The following is a 17,921-nucleotide window of genomic DNA, read 5'->3' on the forward strand; positions in this document are numbered from 1 at the left end:
AGCCCCTGCACCCAGCCTGTTTGCTGTTTTTTAATTGTCTTTACCTAAAAATAATTGTTGTGTCACAGTGGCATATTTTGAGGTATAATATTCTGGTTTCTTATACTTACAAGAGTAGTTCCCAAGTGCACACCCCAATAAACTGCATATGCACAAATCTCCATAGGGTTGGTTTCTAGAGGACTCAAGCTCAGGCAATCAGTCCCAGGAGTGGTCCTAACAAACAGGAGGTTGAGGCTCACTGGAGGCTGAGGTGGGAGAATCACTTGAGCCAAGGAGATTGAGGCTGCAGTGAGCTGTGATGGTGGCACTGCACTGTAGCCTGGATGATAGAGTGAGGTCCTGCCTCAAAAATAAAAAAATGCAGATGCTTACACTAATAATCATGGTGGATGCTCTGCTGTGCCACCCATATCTCCCATTAAGGATAGCCTGACATGGTCATTGGCGTGGGCTATGCCTGCGACTTCGCTCATGTCTGCGTTGGCTTTCTGACTGCGGCAGTCTGTGCAGAGATGCTCCCTTCACCCTCGCTCCTTCCACCTTGCGGCAGTTTGAAATGAAGCCGTGGTCATTTCTGGAAGGAAACTGGCCCAGCAGATCAAGCAGGAAGTATGGCAGGAGGTGGAAGAGTGGGTGGCCTCAGGCAATAAACGGCCACACCTGAGTGTGATACTGGTTGGCGAGAATCCTGCAAGTCACCCCTATGTCCTCAACAAAACCAGGGTAGCTGCAGATGTGGGAATCAACAGTGAGACAATTGTGAAACCGGCTTCAATTTCAGAGGAAGAATTGTTGAATTTAATCAATAAACTGAATAATGATGATAATGTAGATGTCCTCCTTGTTCAGCTGCCTCTTCCAGAGCACACTGATGAGAGAAAGATCTGCAATGCTGTTTCTCCAGACAAGGATGTTGACAGTTTTCATGTAATTAATGTAGGGCGAATGTGTTTGGACCAGTATTCCATGTTACCGGCTACGCCATGGAGTGTGTGGGAAATAATTAAGGGAACTGGCATTCCAACCCTAGGGAAGAATGTGGTTGTGGCTGGAAGGTCAAAAAATGTTGGAATGCCCATTGCAACATTACTGCACACAGATGGGGCACATGAACATCCTGGAGGTGATGCTGCTGTTAGAATATCTCATCGATATACTCCCAAAGAGCAGTTGAAGAAACATACAATTCTTGCAGATATTGTAATATCTGCTGCAGGCATTCCAAATCTGATCACAGCAGATATGATCAAGGAAGGAGCAGCAGTTATTGATGTGGGAATAAATAGAGTCCATGATCCTGTAACTGCCAAACCCAAGTTGGTTAGAGATGTGGATTTTGAAGGAGTCAGACAAGCCAGTTCTATCACTGCAGTTCCTGGAGGTGTTGGCCCCATGACAGTGGCAATGCTAATGAAGAGTACCATTATTGCTGCAAAAAAGGTGCTGAGGCTTGAAGAGTGAGTAAAGAGCTTGGAGTAGCCAGTAATTAACTATTGTGTCTTCTGTGTCATGAACAACACTTCAAGCCAGCTCAAAGCAGGCCAATAGAAATGCAGTATTTTTAATTTATTCTACTGAAATTGTTTAAAAGGATGCTTTGTATTTATTAAAAGCTTAAATGGGTGGAAGTTTGTGCACGCACCTGTAGTACCTTGCCAGGGAGCATTCCAGTATTCTGCAGGGTCATGTGATCTAGCCAAGTGCAGCCATTAACCTAGTGATGAACATGGGAGACACTGTCATATGGAGAATGGACGCGTAACTTTGTCAAGCCCTCAGTTAAACATTTACCTTTTCTAGCATTGCATTTCCCAAGTGCTATTCCAATAAGAGTTGATACTCATTTTAGGTACCAAACCTTTTGAATTCAGCTGATCGAACCAAAGGAAAAGTTTTTGCTAGAGGAAATTAGGGGAAAGGTGAAAAAGAAAAAAATGGTAGTAATTGAGTAGAAAGAAATTAATTTATATATGTATTGATTGGTAACCAGATTTATCTAAATAGAACTGAATTGGCTAGGGAAAAAACCTACATGTTGTTTTGCTAAGCTGTCTTTTTGAGGCTTAGTCAGTCATTAGGAACATGTTTAGGATTGTTCCTTGCTATTAGTCCTCATTTTATGTTTGTTACCCTTCAGCAAGTTCTCCCAATTTTAGTTTTCTAGGATTGAAAGGCTTCTTTTATACATTATTCATGTGTATTGTCATACTTGTTTTTTGCTATATACTTTAACATCATTGTTAAAATTTTCAATTGTTTCAATAGTTTCTTTGATATATTTTAAGATCTATTTTTGAAAAACAAACTTGGCTTGATAATCATTTGGGAAGCTTAGGTAAGTTTGCAACTTACTTTTCCACCAAAGAACTGTCAGCAGCTGCCTGCTATTCTGTGATCCACCCTGTTGACTTTTCCAGAAAATTTTTAAGAGTTTGAGTTAATATTGAATTTAATCAGACTTTTTGATTAAAGATGATTTTCTCTTTTTTAATAATAAACAAAAAAAGGATGAAGGATCGTGAAAGATCTTTCCCCCAGGTCTGGGAGCGCTGCTGTCAAAAAGGCTCCACTGTCAGCACCTGTTGGGGCGCCTGCTTCACTCCAGAGAGTAGCTTTGAAACCACTCCCCGGTAGGGGCTGCTGCGGCCTCTACTGAGACCGGATCACTGCTCTTCCTCTTTCCTGAGCTGAGTCCTCTCCCTCCTTCCTGAGCTGAGTCCTCTCCCTCCTTCCTGAGCTGAGTCCTCTCCCTCCTTCCTGAGCTGAGTCCTCTCCCTCCTTCCTGAGCTGAGTCCTCTTCCTTTCCTCCTCTTCCTGCAGGTCCTGATCTGGGAACACCCCTAACAAACCTCTTACATGCCAATCTCCACCTCAGTTGGGTTCCAGGGAACCCAACCTGCCACATATCATGATTCTCACAAGGACTAAATTACATAGAACATAAAGTTCTAAGCCGGGTCTGGTGGCTCGCGCCTGTAATCCCAGCACTTTGGGAGGCCGAGCTGGGCGGATCACTTGAGGTCAAGAGTTCAAGACCAGCCTGGCCAACATGGTGAAACCCTGTTTCTACTACAAATACAAAAATTAGCCAGGCATGCCTGTAATCCCAGCTACTCAGGAGGAGAGGCATGAGAATCACTTGAACCCTATGAGACAGAGGTTGCACCACTACACTCCAGCCTGGGAGACGGAGAGAGATTCCATCTCAAAAAGATGAACATAGAGTTTTCATCCCAGAGCCAGACACAGTGTACAATAAGCATTAGTTGTTATCATTATACACTCAAGGCATGCCTTCTTTTCTCTCCTGGTTATAGATGAAAACATAAATAAAATTCTTCTCAAGAGGCCAAAGGGGGCTGGGTACAATGACTCACACCTGTAATCCTAGCACTTTGGGAGGTCATGGAAGGATCACTTGTGGTCAGGAGTTCAAGACCAGTCTGGCCAACATGGTGAAACCTCTATTTTACAAAAAATACAAAAGTTAGCTACGTGTGGTGGCACATGCCTGTAATCCCAGCTACCTGGGAGGCCGAGGCAGGAGAATCGCTTGAACCTGGGAGGCAGAGGTTGCAGTGAGGGAGATGGCACCACTGCACTCCAGCCTGGTGACAGAGCGAGACTTTGTTTCCAAACAGACTCTGTTTCCAACACAAAACAAAAGGCTCAAGGGGAGACCACTATGTACTCATGGTGCCCTTCTGACTGGGATCTTTTATCTTCAATGCCATATATATATGTGTGTGTGTGTGTGTGTGTGTGTGTGTGTATGTGTATATATGTATATATATATATATACGTATATATATGTGTGTGTGTATATATATAATGTATATACATATGTATATACATGATATATATATATACATATATCATGTATATACATATGTATATACATGCTTTATTGAGATATAATTCACATACTACACAATTCACTTATTTAAAGTGAACAATTCAGTGGGTTTTTTTGTACATTCAGAGTGTGCAACCATCACTCTAATCATTTTGGAGCATTTTCATTACCTGTCCTCCTCCACCAAAAACTCCTGTACCCGTGAGCAGTTACTGCTCTTCCCTCCACCCCACCCCCAGCCTCTGACAACCATAATTCTACTTTCTGTCTCTATAGATTTGGCTATTCTGTACATTTCATGTGAAAGGGATCATTCACTACATGGTCTTTGTGTCTGACTTCTGCCTCTTAGCATGATGTTTTCAGAGTTCATCCGTGCTGCAGAATGTATCAGTACTTCATTCCTTGCTACTGTTGTACAGTAACAAGATGGATCTATCCATCTATGTGGATAGATCACATTTTGTTTATCCATGCATCCATTTCATGGATGTTCTTTCCATTTTTTTAGCTTTTTTTTTTTTTCTTGAGACAGTCTCGGTCTGTCACCCAGGATGGAGTGCAGTAGTATGATTTTGGCTCACTGTAACCTCTGCCTCCTGGGTTCAAGTGATTCTCCTGCCTCAGTCTCTCAAGTAACTGGAATTACAGGCGCATGCCACCATGCCTGGCTAGTTTTTTGTTTTTGTTTTTTTAAGTAGAGATGGATGGGGTTTTGCCATGTTGGTCAGGCTGGTCTTGAACTCCAGACCTCAGGTGATCTGCCCATCTTGGCCTCCCAAAGTGCTGGGATTACAGGCGTGAGCCACTGCGCCTGGCCACCTTTTATCTATTATTTCCACTTTTTGGCCGTCATGAATAATGCTGCTCTGAGCATCTGTGTACAAATTTTTGTGTGGACATATGTTTTCATGGGTATATGCCTAAGAGTATATACATATTCTTTTAGGTATAGACCTAAGAATGGAATTACTGAGTCATTCAGCAAGACTTTAATGTCTGGAGAAACTGCCAGTTATCCAAAGCAGCTACACCGTTTTACATTTGCATGAAGAGTGTGTGAGGGTTCCAATTCCTCCACTTCCCCATCACTTGTTATTATCTGTCTTTTTTTTTTTAACAGCCATTCTCTCAATGTAAAGTGGTGTCTCATTGTTGCAGTTTTTGATTTGCCTTTGATTGACATGGTGGGCATCTTTTCATGTGCTTACAGGCCATTTGTATATCTTCTTTGGAAAAACGTCTATTGAGAACTTTTGCTCATTTATTGAGTCATATTGAATGCTTTGAGTTTTATTTTCTTCCATCTGTAAAAGAAGAATGCTACAGCCTTCAGAGAGTAGTGAAGATTAATGAGAGAACATTTATTTGCAAGACACATAGCACAGTGCTCTGCACAGCACTTGGCATGCACCCTAGAAAGTTAGTGAACCTTCCTGTCACCTTGCCTTGCAAGTAGAAACCAAGTGGAGTTCGTTCTGCATGATGTCATCTAGCACAGTGTGTTGCATGAAGACAGGCTCAATAAATGCCTGAGGGTATAAATGGGCCAATTCATACCATTCAATATTCAAATTTGAATCTTTAGTGCTCTGCCCCTTTCTCCCATTTCTTTCATTGAACCTTATCTTCCTGGAACAATTATCTTAATTTTATTCCCCTTGCCAGGTGCTTCCTCTTTTGAAATTTAACTTTGCAGTATCATTGAAGCTGAGTACAAAGAGAACCAAAGACATCACCTATGGCAGTCCCGGGGTGAATGTGATAAACCGTTGAAGGGGTTGAATGTCTGACAGCCTAAGAACATAGCCTATCCCATCTTAGCGAGCCACAAAAAGTAATTAAAGTACTTACAGGAGTGAGAAAAGGGAGACTTTCAAAAACCCTGATTGCAGACTGAGTTATTTAACACGGTTCAGCAACCCTGGTCTGAGGAATTTTCACTTGTAGAGGACCCAGGCCGCCATCAGGCCCAAAGATTCCAGATTGGTTGAGGCCACCTGGGGCGTGCAGACTGCAAGGGGCCACAGTTGGATGGAGAAAAGCAAACAATGTGATCACCACATGCACTCAACCTGGCCGGGGTAAAGCCCAGCTTTGGTACCTGGGGCAGGACTTGAAAGGACAAGCACAGGTGAGGGAAGGTGTGCCTGTCAGCCCAGTCCCGAAGACCACGGTGGGATGTGAGCTGGGTGTGTACGGAACTGCTGGCTTTTACCTTAGGCCTAGGACCATGGGGACTGCGAAAAGCAAGGGTGTGCGTGTGCCTTGGGTCCAGCTGCAGTACCGCGATCTGAAACCCCAGGCCACCCTCCGAGTCTGCCTGAGGGCAAGTCTGGGAGCGTCAGCCGGAGGAAAGTGGAGACTACAGCGTTCCGCAGGGCAGGAACTGGTTCCAAATCATCTTTGCATTCCAGGGCACACTTCGGGGCCCAAGGACTGTTTATGGTGCTCATGAAATGATCCCCCAGGCCGGGCACGGTGGCTCACGCCTGTAATCCCAGCACTTTGGGAGGCCGAGGCTGGCAGATCACTTGCTGTCAGAAGTTCCTGATCGCCTGGCCAACATTGTGAAACCCTGTCTCTGCCAAAAATACAAAAATTAGCCGGGCGTGGTGGCACGCACCTGTAGTTCTAGCTACTCAGGAGGCTGAAACGGGAGAATTGCTTGAACCCGGGAGGCGGAGGTTGCAGTGGGCCGAGATCGCGTCACTGCACTCCAACTGGGCGACAGGGCGAGAGACTCCGTCGTCTCAAAAATAAAAAAGGTCCCCTAGGCCCACCTTGCCAATGCGGGACCTGGGGCCCTGTCCCGGGAGGGGCACTCAGAAGCCAGTCTGGTGCCGGCACCGCGCGCCAGGCCACAGCCCTACGCGGCCTGGGATTCACTGCGGGGGCGAATCTCTCGGCTTGAGCAGAGCAGCGGCAGCTGCGGGCCCGCCCACTCGTGCTCCGCTCGGTTCCGGCTCCTAGGCAGCCCGTGGGCCGCTCTCCGGGCCGGCAGGGACCCAAGCATGGCGGCCTTAACACACGCGGCACCACAGGTACCCGACAACTCCTCCGGCTGAGGCGCCGGGTGCGTGCCTCCCGCAGGGCAGACTGGACCAAGCCGCATTCTTCAGTGGACGATGGCCCTTGTCAATCACTGAGGAAACTAGACCTTGGGTGTGGCCGGACATCCGGGGCTTTCCACCCTCGGAGAGAGGCGGGCTTGAGGTGGGGGAGATGAAAGGATGTCATACCCAATAGCAATCAAGGCCTTTGGCCTCGCGGCAGATTGGCAGGTGCTTGAACCACTGAAGCCCCGCAGAGGGATATCGGCGCTCTGGCAGTGATTGGTTCAGTTCGCGGGTGGGTGGTTTTCTCCGTGCGTTGGTTCCTCGCAGTTGATAAATCGGTCACAGTAGCTATAATTAACGCGTAAGTAGAAGTGCTGCTGGTGCGGTTTGGGGATGTTTTCGTGTTATGAAAGTTAGTATTTTGGCTCTCACAAAGCCTCCTGATTTTAGTAGGCTTTCCCTGGAATGACTCAGATTTCCTTTCGTTACCTTAGTTAAGGCACCCCCTCCCCTTGCAGGGTCGGGGTTGGAGAACCACCGCGCTGAGCCCAACCATGATCGTCGGAAATGTGTGCAACTCAGTGAACAAAAGCGGAGATTAAATGGATGGTATTCAGTAGAAAATGGGACATGAATGGACACTTTACAGAAAAAAAAATGCAAGAGGCTCCTAAACATTTAAGCGTGTGCTCAGCCTTTTTCATAATCAGAAGAGTTCAAATGAAAACCTCACTGAGCTAACGCTTCTGTTCCATTAGGTTGTCAAAAATCCAAAAGTTTAACAAGGTACGCAGTTAAGGACAATACAGGAACCGGATCTGTCCTGCATTGCTGGGGAGGGGGGAGTGCAAATTTACCTTTGACCCGAAGTCCACCTCTAAAATCTATCCTGAAAGTAAACTTGGACAAATATGAAACAACCTACGCACAAAGTTTTATGTGTAGCGGCATTATTTGAATTTGCGAGACTGGAAACCATGCAGATGTCCATGAGGGGGAAATGACTGAGCAAGCTGGTACATTCGGGCTGGTACCCAGCTGACTCTGTGGTATTAAGAAAAATGAAAACGACAATATTTTCTATGGCGTGGTCTGTCTCCAGAGATGATGTGATATAGGTTGCTACCTTTAGCAAAAAGAAGCACTGAAATGATAAAACCAAAACTGATAAAAAATGTTAGCATAAAATGGTGGAGAATCTGGTAGAAGCCCTAAAGAAGTTCCACCAGAAGAAAAATAAGGTGACAATAATAATAGTTAAAAAAAAAAATTGTGGTAATAGGAATTTGCAAGGCTTTCTGTTCTGAAACCCAGCAGTGGACCCAGAAAGGCATACATACTTGGCTGGGTGGGTGGGTCTCAAGTTACTTATATAGACTGGAGGCCATGCCATAGCCTGGCAAAGGATTTCTGGTACCCTGCCCCTTTCCAAAAAGATGTCTCTTTGGGAACTCTAGACTGGAATGGTCCATCAGCACTGTCCTTTTGGCAGACAAGGCAGGCCTTTGTACCCCAATAGTGACTTGGTTTGGAGGTAGGCCACCCCAGAACAGGAGGTAATCTTGGGCAAGGCATTTGCTGTCAGGCTGGGTAAACCTCCCCCTCAAGACTGTGAGGAGAGAAGAAAGGAAATAACTTCTACCTCCTCTAAAGTAGGAAACCTCCTCACCTGCCACTTCTGCAGTGAGAAGTAGAGACTAAGGCCTGGCGCAGTGTCTTACCTCTGTAATCCCAGAACTTTGGGAGGTCAAAATGGGCTGATTGCCTGAGGTCAAGAGTTTGAGACCACCAGTCTGGCCAACGTGGTGAAACCCCGTCTCTACTAAAAATACAAAAAAATTAGACGTGATGGCGTGTTCCTATAATCTCAGCTACTTGGGAGGCTGAGGCAAGAGAATTGCTTGAATCAGGGAGGTGGAGGTTGTAGTGAGCTGAGGTCATGGCACTGTACTCCAGCCTGGGCGACAGAGTGAGACTCTGTCTCAAAAAAAAAAAAAAGTAGAGATTAGACATGGATACTCCCACATAGGATACTGGGGCCTAATGGATGACTGTGGGCCTCCACCATGCCCTGGTGACCCTGCAGATGTGATTGGGAGGCAGAGCCTCTCGCCTGTTCTTCAGCAGCTTGATTCCATGTGAACGATGCTGTTGCCTTCCGAAATCGTGAGGCCTGGTCTGCCTCGACCTAGCCATGCAGACTGTTGAAGTCTTGTCGTGTGCTCTTCCTTCCCAGCTAGAGAGCTGCCCAGTGGATAAACTTGGGCTTTGTATCAGGCTCTAAGTACAGGCAGGTCCTTAGGACAAATTAGAATAAAACAATCTTAGAGTTATCTGGTTTTAGTATAATTATTTACATCTTCAAATTAAAAAAACATTGAAGGCCGGCGCAGTGGCTCACACCTGTAATCCCAGCACTTTGGGAGGCCTGAGTTCAGGAGTTTGAGACCAGCCTGGCCATCAGAGTGAAACCCCGTCTCTAACAGAAATACAAAAATTATCTGGGCATGGTGGTGGGCACCTATAATCCCAGCTACTTGGGAGGCTGAGGCAGGAGAATCGCTTGAACCTGGGAGGCGGAAGTTGCAGTGAGCTGAGATCACGCCATTGCACTCCAGCCTGGGAGACAAGAGCAAAACTCCATCTCAAAAAAAAAAAATTGAAAACCAATAATAAATAATCCACGGCAGAGAGGGGTACTGGGAGTTTATAGAAAATTTGTCCTCAGTTGTTGGTTACTCATAAAGCAGCTTAGATTGAATGTTTTCTTCAGGGTCATTGGAAAAGGTGGTTACTGTTGGTCCAGGAAGTGGGGAGCCAGCTAATTTATCTGGATGGAGGTGCAACGGACACTTGGAGGGAAGGAGGCCCTGAAAAGTCTTTAGCAGGCAGGCTTGGTAAACAGAACCGCAGCTACTGATGAGTGACAGGCCACTGCTATTTGTGTCATGTAGGCAGGCCAGCCTGGGCAGGGTCCTCAGGAGAGTGATGGAGGGAGAGCAGGGGAGATGCAAAGGCTTTGGGACTGGTTCCCATCGCTGGAAAGAGGTTCTGTGCACCTGAGTGTTTTAGCTTCTCTCAACCTCCACACCCAGAGAGAGTTCCATTGGGATTGGCTTCTGTAGGCCTCTGTGGCTCTAGGTTCTTGGTGGAAGTGACATACATACTGGTGATGCTCAGCTATGCCTGCCATGTAGACGCCTTTCCCTTGGTGTTTGCGATCCTTCTCCCACCCTGCTGTTTCTTTCTGCCCTCCTTTATGCTTTTTGGCTTAGATTTGGTTCATTCACTGAACTGAGTATCTGTGAGCTGACGAGAGCAATCTCAGATGAGGTGGCAGAAATGGTGTCAACAGAGGCCAGCACTTATGGGGAATAGATAGCTACCCAACACTGGAGCAAGCCAGCAGTGTTTCCATGAAGTGTCCAAGGCCAGGGCTGGGGCCTGGGCAGTGGACACCCACCACCAAGGAAAAGGAGGATGCTGAGCACTTCAGACACTGGCTTCTGAGTGCCCATCAAGCCCTGCCCTGGACCTCATAGGAAACTCAGGCAGTGCAGGTGTCTCTCCAACACCCATGCTCCCTTTTATCACAGATCCCCAGTGAAATTCAGTAACCTTCTCCTCCAGATGGCCATGTCTTCAGGAGATGCTGGACCCAGCCCCAGGCTCTAGGGGTCTAGGCCCCTCATGGTGGTCCCATCTCCTTGCCTGACTGAAACATGGGCACATGCCATATTCTGGCCAATTGGGATCTGAAGAGATGTGAGGCAGGAACATCTGAACCAGTTCTCTCACGCCTAGAGACGCAAGCAAGAGATGCCCTTTTCTTGCTTCTGGATGAGATACCTGAACTCCTGCAGCCATCTGGCCACCATGAGGAGTGCTAGTCTCCAATGAAAGCCAATAACAGGAGGAAGACTGAACTAAGAGAACTGCAGCTTGAGTCCTGACTATTCTGGGTCTGGAGCTGTTCTAACTTTTGGCCTCTCATGTGAAAGAGCCCTGCTCTCGTTTAAGCCAGCTGAGTCAGAGTTTTCTGTTCATTGCAGTCAGAATATCTTAGCTGGGACAAGTATACAAAAGTTCCTTCAGTTTACTTTTCCCATAGCCATGAGGATTTGGACTCAAGTACACGAGTCGTTCCTGTTTGGTATAATCAGAAAAGAACACAGAAAAGAAAGAAGAGGAAGGAGGCCAGGCGCGGTGGCTCAAGCCTGTAATCCCAGCACTTTGGGAGGCCGAGGCGGGTGGATCACAAGGTCAAAAGATCAAGACCATCCTGGTCAACATGGTGAAACCCCGTCTCTACTAAAGAAAGATACAAAAAATTAGCTGGACATGGTGGTGCATGCCTGTAATCCCAGCTGCTCGGGAGGCTGTGGCAGGAGAATTGCCTGAACCCAGGAGGTGGAGATTGCGGTGAGCCGAGGTAGCGCCACTGCACTCCAGCCTGGGTAACAAGAGCGAAACTCCGTCTCAAAAAAAAACAAAAAAAAAAAAAGAAAGAAAGAAGAGGAAGGAGAAAGTGGGCAATGGAGCCACAGGAGCTTTGCAGAGCAGCCTTGGGAGGGATAAGGGCACCTATGAGTTTTCCCTGCCCACCGACGTGCATTTAGCGGGGGACAGACAGATTAGCTGATGTAAGGGTCCCTAGGACCTGAGACGGAGAACAAATAATTTTTTTTTGTTTTATTTTGAGACAGAATCTTGCTTTGTCACCCAGGCTGGACTGCGATGTCGTGATCTCGGCTGACTGCAATCTTCGCCTTCTGGGTTCAAGCGATTCTTCTGCCTCAGTCTCCCCAGTAGCTGGGATTATAGGCATGCACCACCATGGCCAGCTAATTTTTGTATTTTTAGTAGAGACAAGGTTTCACCATGTTGGCCAGGCTGTTCTCAAACTCTTGACCTCAAGTGAACAAAGAATTCTTCAATCATCACATGGCTATATGCTTCTGACTAAACAGAGTAAAACAATTTTAAGAAGGAAAAAAGCATTGACAACAAAAAGAAAAACACTCGTATTTAGATCCAACAACAGACACAGAGAGTGAATGGTCTGCAAAGAAGCAAAAGCAATCACAGAGTGGAACAGGGAGGGGCTCCCGAAAAACCCCTGGTAAGCAGAGGCGATGGCAGGACGTTAACCTCATGATGGTGAGCATGAGGCATGAAAATGTCACTGCTCCACTTTTTTTTAAGGTGGTGTGTTGACTGAACTTTATTTCAGCAAACAAAAAATAAGAACTTGCATAGGCTCTGTCTTTAGCATACCCTTCCATACTCAGTTTGCTCAAGATCTGTGAATTGTCCTGCCAGTGGGGTGATCAGAAATGGGACCTGCATGGCAGGAAGGACAATTGTCCCCATCATTGTATGTTCACTCACAAAGACAGAACAATTGCCTCTGCTGTCCCAGGCACTGCTCTTTGAGATCCCTTCGGCATTTTATTGAATGCTTTCTGGTGAGGTTCTCTTTCCCTGCACACAGGCTTTCTTCTCTAAAAGCCTTTAACCTGCTGAAAGGTAGGGACCAGGTCGTCTATTTTATTTCTTCTGTCTACAGTGTCTAGCGTAGTTCTAATGAAATATAATTAGGCAAGTAATCAAAAAAGTCTTGCCTAATTATATTTAAAGTAAGTAGCCTGCTTAAGTGAGAGAGATTCTTGGCAGATCTTACCTCTAGTACCATCATTTTGTGCCAGGATAAAAGATGAGTCTCTGAATTCGGCTTTTTGCTAAAAGAATGCTCCTGGCTGGGCAAGGTGGCTCACACCTGTAACCCCAGCCCTTTGGGAGGCCAAGGTGGGTGGATCACCTGAGGTCAGGAGTTTGAGACCAGCCTGGCCAACATTGCAAAAACCTGTCTCTTCTAAAAATAAAAAAATTAGCCGGGTGTGGTGGTGCATGCCTGTAATCCCAGGTACTCAGGATGCTCAGGCAGGAGAATCACTTGAACCCATAAGGTGAAGGTTGCAGTGATTGTGCCCCTGCATTCCAGCCTGGGCGACAGAGTAAGACTGTCTCAAAAAATAAAGTAAAATAAAAGAATGCTCCCCTTTAGCTGGGTGTCATGGCACACACCTGTAGTCCCAATTACTTAGGCTGAGGCAGAAGGATTCTGTGAGCCTGGGAGGTCAAGGTTGCCGTGAGCCATGATGGCACTACTGCACTCCAGCCTGGGTGACAGAGTGAGACCCTGCCTCTAAAAACACAAAGCAAAACAATAATGCTCCCCAACATCTTGCTTCCCTACAGTTACAGAAACTTCCAGAAATCCCCACAAGGCAGAATAAGAGTGTAGTGTTGGCCAGGTGTGGTGGCTCACGCCTGTAATCCCAACCTCTTTGGGAGGCAAAGGCGAGTGGATGACCTGAGGTCGGAAGTTGGAGATCAGCCTGGCCAACATGGTGAAATCCCATCTCTATGAAAAATACAAAAATTAGCTGGGTGTGATGCCTCATGCCTGTAATCCCAGCTGCTCAGGAGGCTGAGGCAGGAGAATGGCTTGAACCTGGGAGGCGGAGGTTGCAGTGAGCCAAGACTGCGCCACTGCACTCCAGCCTGGATGACAGAGTGAGACTCCATCTCAAAAAAAAAAAAAAAATTGGATCAGGAGGGCCTCAGAGCCCCATAACAGCCAGAACCTCACCAGCAAGCAGAAGCCAGAGGGATCAGGGACTTTCTCCTCTGAAGAAAACAATTTTGATTCCTGTAAAGTAACATATACATGGCAAGAACTGGGCAAGTCCGTATAGAATGTACGCCTGCATCTATGTTTATAAGGGAAAATTAGGCCTACAGAAGTCTGGGAAGGACAAGGGCGTGGGGCACGGCCGCCGTGGGCATCCCGTGGATGCAGCTACATGTCGTAGAGCCGGAGCTGCTCCTGCATGTCGCCGTCCGACATCTCGCCAAACGTTTCCTTGTTATCTTTCATGAGCTTGAAGATGGCAGCCAGCTGTTCCTTCTGAACTCTGTTGAGAAGAAAGGACAAAGAGGAAGAAAGTGCTCCTAACCCACTGGAGAGAGAGAGAGAGAGCCTGTGTGCAGCCAGCGGATTTGGGACTCTCCTCCCTCCTGTGTTACAGCGGTTGCTTTTCAGAACGAGAAAATGAAAATAAACAAAACCCACTTAGAACATAGGAGCTGGTTGGGTCTGACACACTCAACTTTAGAGGGCTCTAAAAACTGGAATTCTAAATCTCAGGTTTGCAGGGGAGGTTGGGGGACCCAGGTATCACTTAGGTAAGCTGTGCCTCAGTTTCCCGTTGAGCCTCATCTGATTATTGACTGCACATCCCACAGTGATGCAGTGAGGAAGATGGGCTCCGTGAAGCGGCTGGAGGTAGTGCTCTGAAGCAGCTTAGAAACAGTGTTCATTGAGAGGGATGAGCAGAAATGGAGAAAGAAAAAGCATAATCAGCTGGGAAGCCGGGGAGAATACAGATGTGTGCAAGGCGGTGCTTGGCAAAGGAGCGGGGAGGGCAGCCTGTGGGGTTTCACTGCCCAGAGGAAGGGGGACGCCATTTCCTAATTTGCACAAGGACACCCTCTGGCAGGCGGCAGCCCTGCCCCTTTTTTACCATGGAATGGGTGTAGAGGAAGACTGGCTCTAATCTAATGTTTGCTTCCCACTGGCTTGTGCTGGGAGCAATGTCTTGTTATCTTTATGAGGCTCAGCTACACCATCTGACCAACACAGGACAACTGCCACAAACACCTCAGGGTGGGGTAAGGCCACCGCCAAACCCAGGGAGCCATATGTTGTTCTGCTCTGGTGCCCTTGGCACTGCCTGCTGGGCACCACATCCTGCTGCATCTCACTCTTCTGGTTTCTGCAGTTCCTGCCCTCCACACCACACCACAGCTTAGTGCCTTCAGAGAACCTAAACCACAGCGCGGTGTCAGCCCTCTCATCCCACCCTGCAGCTGGGTCGGCCGTAAGCACATTACAGGTCCTGCAGCTGCAAGGCTCAGCAGAGCTCTGGGCCCCTGGCACTGCCTGGAGGTGTGGTCTCCATGTTTGCTCCCATACTTTTCCTACCACATTCCTTCTGCTTCACCCTTCCCTCCTCTCTCCAGCCCTGCATCTTCCATCCCGCAAAGTTTTCTGTCTAGAGCAGCATGTAGTAGTTAAAATACGAAAGTCTCCCTTCCCAGATTCCCTTGTCCCCTGGGAAAGTTGTGTCTATAATCAGTTCCCATCTGGAGAAGCAGCAGCCTATGATGTGTGCTTTATGCCCTACTGTAGGAAGAGGGTCAGGTGCAGCAGCTCACGCCTATAATCCTAGCACTTTAGGAGGCCAAGGTGGGAAGATCACTTGAGTCCAGGAGTTTGAGACCAGCCTGGGCAACACAGTCAGATCCTGTCTCTGCAAAACAATTAGCCAGGTGTGGTGGTGAGCTCCTGGCTCCTGTAGTCCCAGCTACCTGGGAGGCTGAGACAGGAGGATCACTTAAGCCCAGGAGGTCAAGGCCACAGTGAGCTGTGACTGCACCCCTGCACTCCAGCTTGGGCAACAGAGAGAAACCCTGTCTCAAAAAAAGAAAAGAAGAAAGGGATTCCTGTGAACAGAAATGTGTGCTGAGTTCCGTGGATGGAAGCACAATCCATATATCCATGAGTGAACACAGATCATGTCATGTGGTTTTGACAACTGTGGTGACTGCATATTTTTAACAGGGTAGATGTATGACTGTGCTCTGCTGCAGAGTACAAGGCATCAAAATGAAAGGGAGGTCAAACTGTAATGGATTCAAAAGGGATTTGTTTTTAAAACAAACAAAAAACACACAGTAATTGAGATCATCTACTCAAAGTTTATTGGACTGAACAAAGGCTGAATACAGAGATCCAAGCCATCAGGAGTACATGAGGTGTGGCACCTACAAGCCATGGTCAGAGTTTCCAGACAAACCTATATAGCTCTACTGGGAGGGAGTCAATGACCTATTGTATCAGTTAGATCCCCGCCTGGCCAAGGACCTGACTGTTGCTGTCTGGGAACACAAGAGTACATCTGTTCATCACGTGGAGCTGTGTTGAAGGCAATGACTGTGTGGTTGTTGCCGTGTGGCCTGTTCTCCCCTAAACCCTGAATCTAAGGTTTCAGGCCCAGATGAGAAGGCCACCGGAAATGCATGCCATCGGGATTGATGCTGGACATTCCCCAGCCTTCCATTAAATGAACAAATTTTCTATAAACCTACTGCTTTAAAAAAAATGTTTTAACCTACAAACCTAAGAACTGCAAATTAGCTTGTATAGTATAAATATTGTCAAATATAAAATTCCAAGAAACAAATCTGAGACTGGTCTGATGATCTGAAGTTCTAACTAATCTACCAAACTTTCTAAGAAAAGGCATAGTCAAGAAATCTTTTTAAAGCAAACATTATTGCTTCTGCTGTAGCAGAGTGAAGATTTGGCTGAGCTGGTCAGAACGTCATTGAAAAGGTGTCTTAGCAATAAAAGGGCTGAATCCAAGATTCCTCTGGATGAAAAATAAGGGCAGTCATCAAGTCAATACCTGGTACTGGTTCTTCACTGCCCTGTAATCAATATGGCATCTCACCCCCAACCACCAAGCCAGCTAGAGAGAGAAGTGGGGTTCCCAGGGAAAGGGGCCGGCTGACCACGCTGACAGAGCTGGTGAGCACAGGTGAGCTCTACCTCATTTGTCTCTCATTCCTCAAAGTCTTCTGTGGTTTGGCTTCAGTGAGGGCAATGGAGGGGACTGGAGTGAAAGTGTACTCTGCTTTTAAAGTGTTCATTTTATCTAAGGTGTGCAGGGTGTGTGGACAGCAAGTTTGGGTGGTAAGAAAGATCCAAGTCCAAGGTTTGAGCTCAAACTCTTAAAACCCTTCAGCTTAACAAAGTGACCCACAGAAATGGACATGAACATCTCTCCACAGGGCAGGGCCAAAGGTGTTCCTGGGATCCTGCTAGCCCAGGGCCAAGTCCTGATTGAGGGTCTAGAGCTCAGCAGATTTATGGAGGCTGCAGGCACCCTGGGAGCCTGCCCAGACTCCTCTCTGGGGGTTCCATTTTATCTCAAGCTTTTAAGATGCCAAAAGGAAAAGGCTTTAGGAGGACGCTAAGGATAACTTCGTTATTCTTCAGTTCTGTAAAGAGAAATGGGGAGAAAAAGATAATTTATTTCACTCATTCCATCCTACACGTACCATGGGCGAGGAAAGGGAGAAATGGGGACAAGGAAGGAGAATGTTTGGAATTGCAGAAGCTGCGCTAGACTCTGGTTTCTCAGAACCCTGCTGATTTGCTTCTCATCGCTTGCAGCAAGAAAGTCTGTGCCGCAGAGCTGGCCAGAGCTTGCAGAGCTCTCCTTGATCCCGCATGGAACCTGCCAGCCTACAGACCCCGTTCAGCCTCTGCAGGGTACTTAAGAAAGGAACTGGGGCCTTTCTGATCTTTGTGGTTGTGCTGACAATATTCCTATCACCCTAGATAATTTTCCATTCCTGCTGGCTGAGTTTCATCCCCTCGCGGGATACTGGCACCCTAGGACGTGCTTCCAGATGGAAACAATGGTGTGCCCATTTTTATGAACCAAGACACATTTCGAGCCCTGGGACCGCAGAGAACGAAGCAGTCTGATCTTGTCCCTCTGGCGCCCTCTCCTGGTGGTTACAGTCCCGCATGCATTTCCAGCCTGAGCTATGGTTCCTTGGCCTCCGCCTCCTCCACCTTCCTTGTTTTACCACGCCCTGCCGAACACCTTCCTCTGGAGTCATGTCCATTTCCAGAGGAGTCAAGACAGCCCTGCAGACCTCAAATGGAGGGATGGATCCTGATCTATCAGAGCCAGCCTAGTCTACAGGCTGGGTTCTGTTTTCCGTCTGAGACCAGAAGGTGGGAAGAAGTGATGGAGAGGAGCTGACAGATGTGCCTTTTCTTTTCTTTTTTTTTTGACAGTGTTTCGCTCTTGTTGCCCAGGCTGGAGTGCAATGGTGCAAACTTGGCTCACCGCAACCTC

The 17,921-nt window shown here is 47.2% G+C and overlaps 1 protein-coding gene and 1 pseudogene across 3 annotated transcripts in view; one reads left to right on the top strand and one right to left on the bottom strand.

Annotated features, from left to right (window-relative positions):
* The first annotated feature begins 456 nt into the window (after positions 1-456).
* On the top strand, positions 457-1,464 carry LOC100408639 (bifunctional methylenetetrahydrofolate dehydrogenase/cyclohydrolase, mitochondrial pseudogene; annotated as a pseudogene).
* Positions 1,465-12,112: 10,648 nt separating this feature from the next.
* The window catches only part of MXRA7 (matrix remodeling associated 7), a 32,730-nt gene continuing 26,921 nt past the window's right edge, over positions 12,113-17,921 (bottom strand). For 2 of the 3 annotated variants that reach the window (XM_035301868.3, XM_002748790.7), the window contains one exon: positions 15,725-17,049. In XM_035301868.3, coding sequence (XP_035157759.1) covers positions 17,037-17,049 — 13 coding nt within the window. In that variant the 3' untranslated portion in view covers positions 15,725-17,036. Of the gene's footprint in view, positions 13,899-15,724; positions 17,050-17,921 lie in introns of those variants that run through there. The other variant, XM_008997789.5, reaches the window with a different exon arrangement.

This window comes from Callithrix jacchus, chromosome 5 (genome assembly GCF_049354715.1).
Source record: "Callithrix jacchus isolate 240 chromosome 5, calJac240_pri, whole genome shotgun sequence".
Lineage (NCBI taxonomy): Eukaryota > Metazoa > Chordata > Mammalia > Primates > Cebidae > Callithrix > Callithrix jacchus.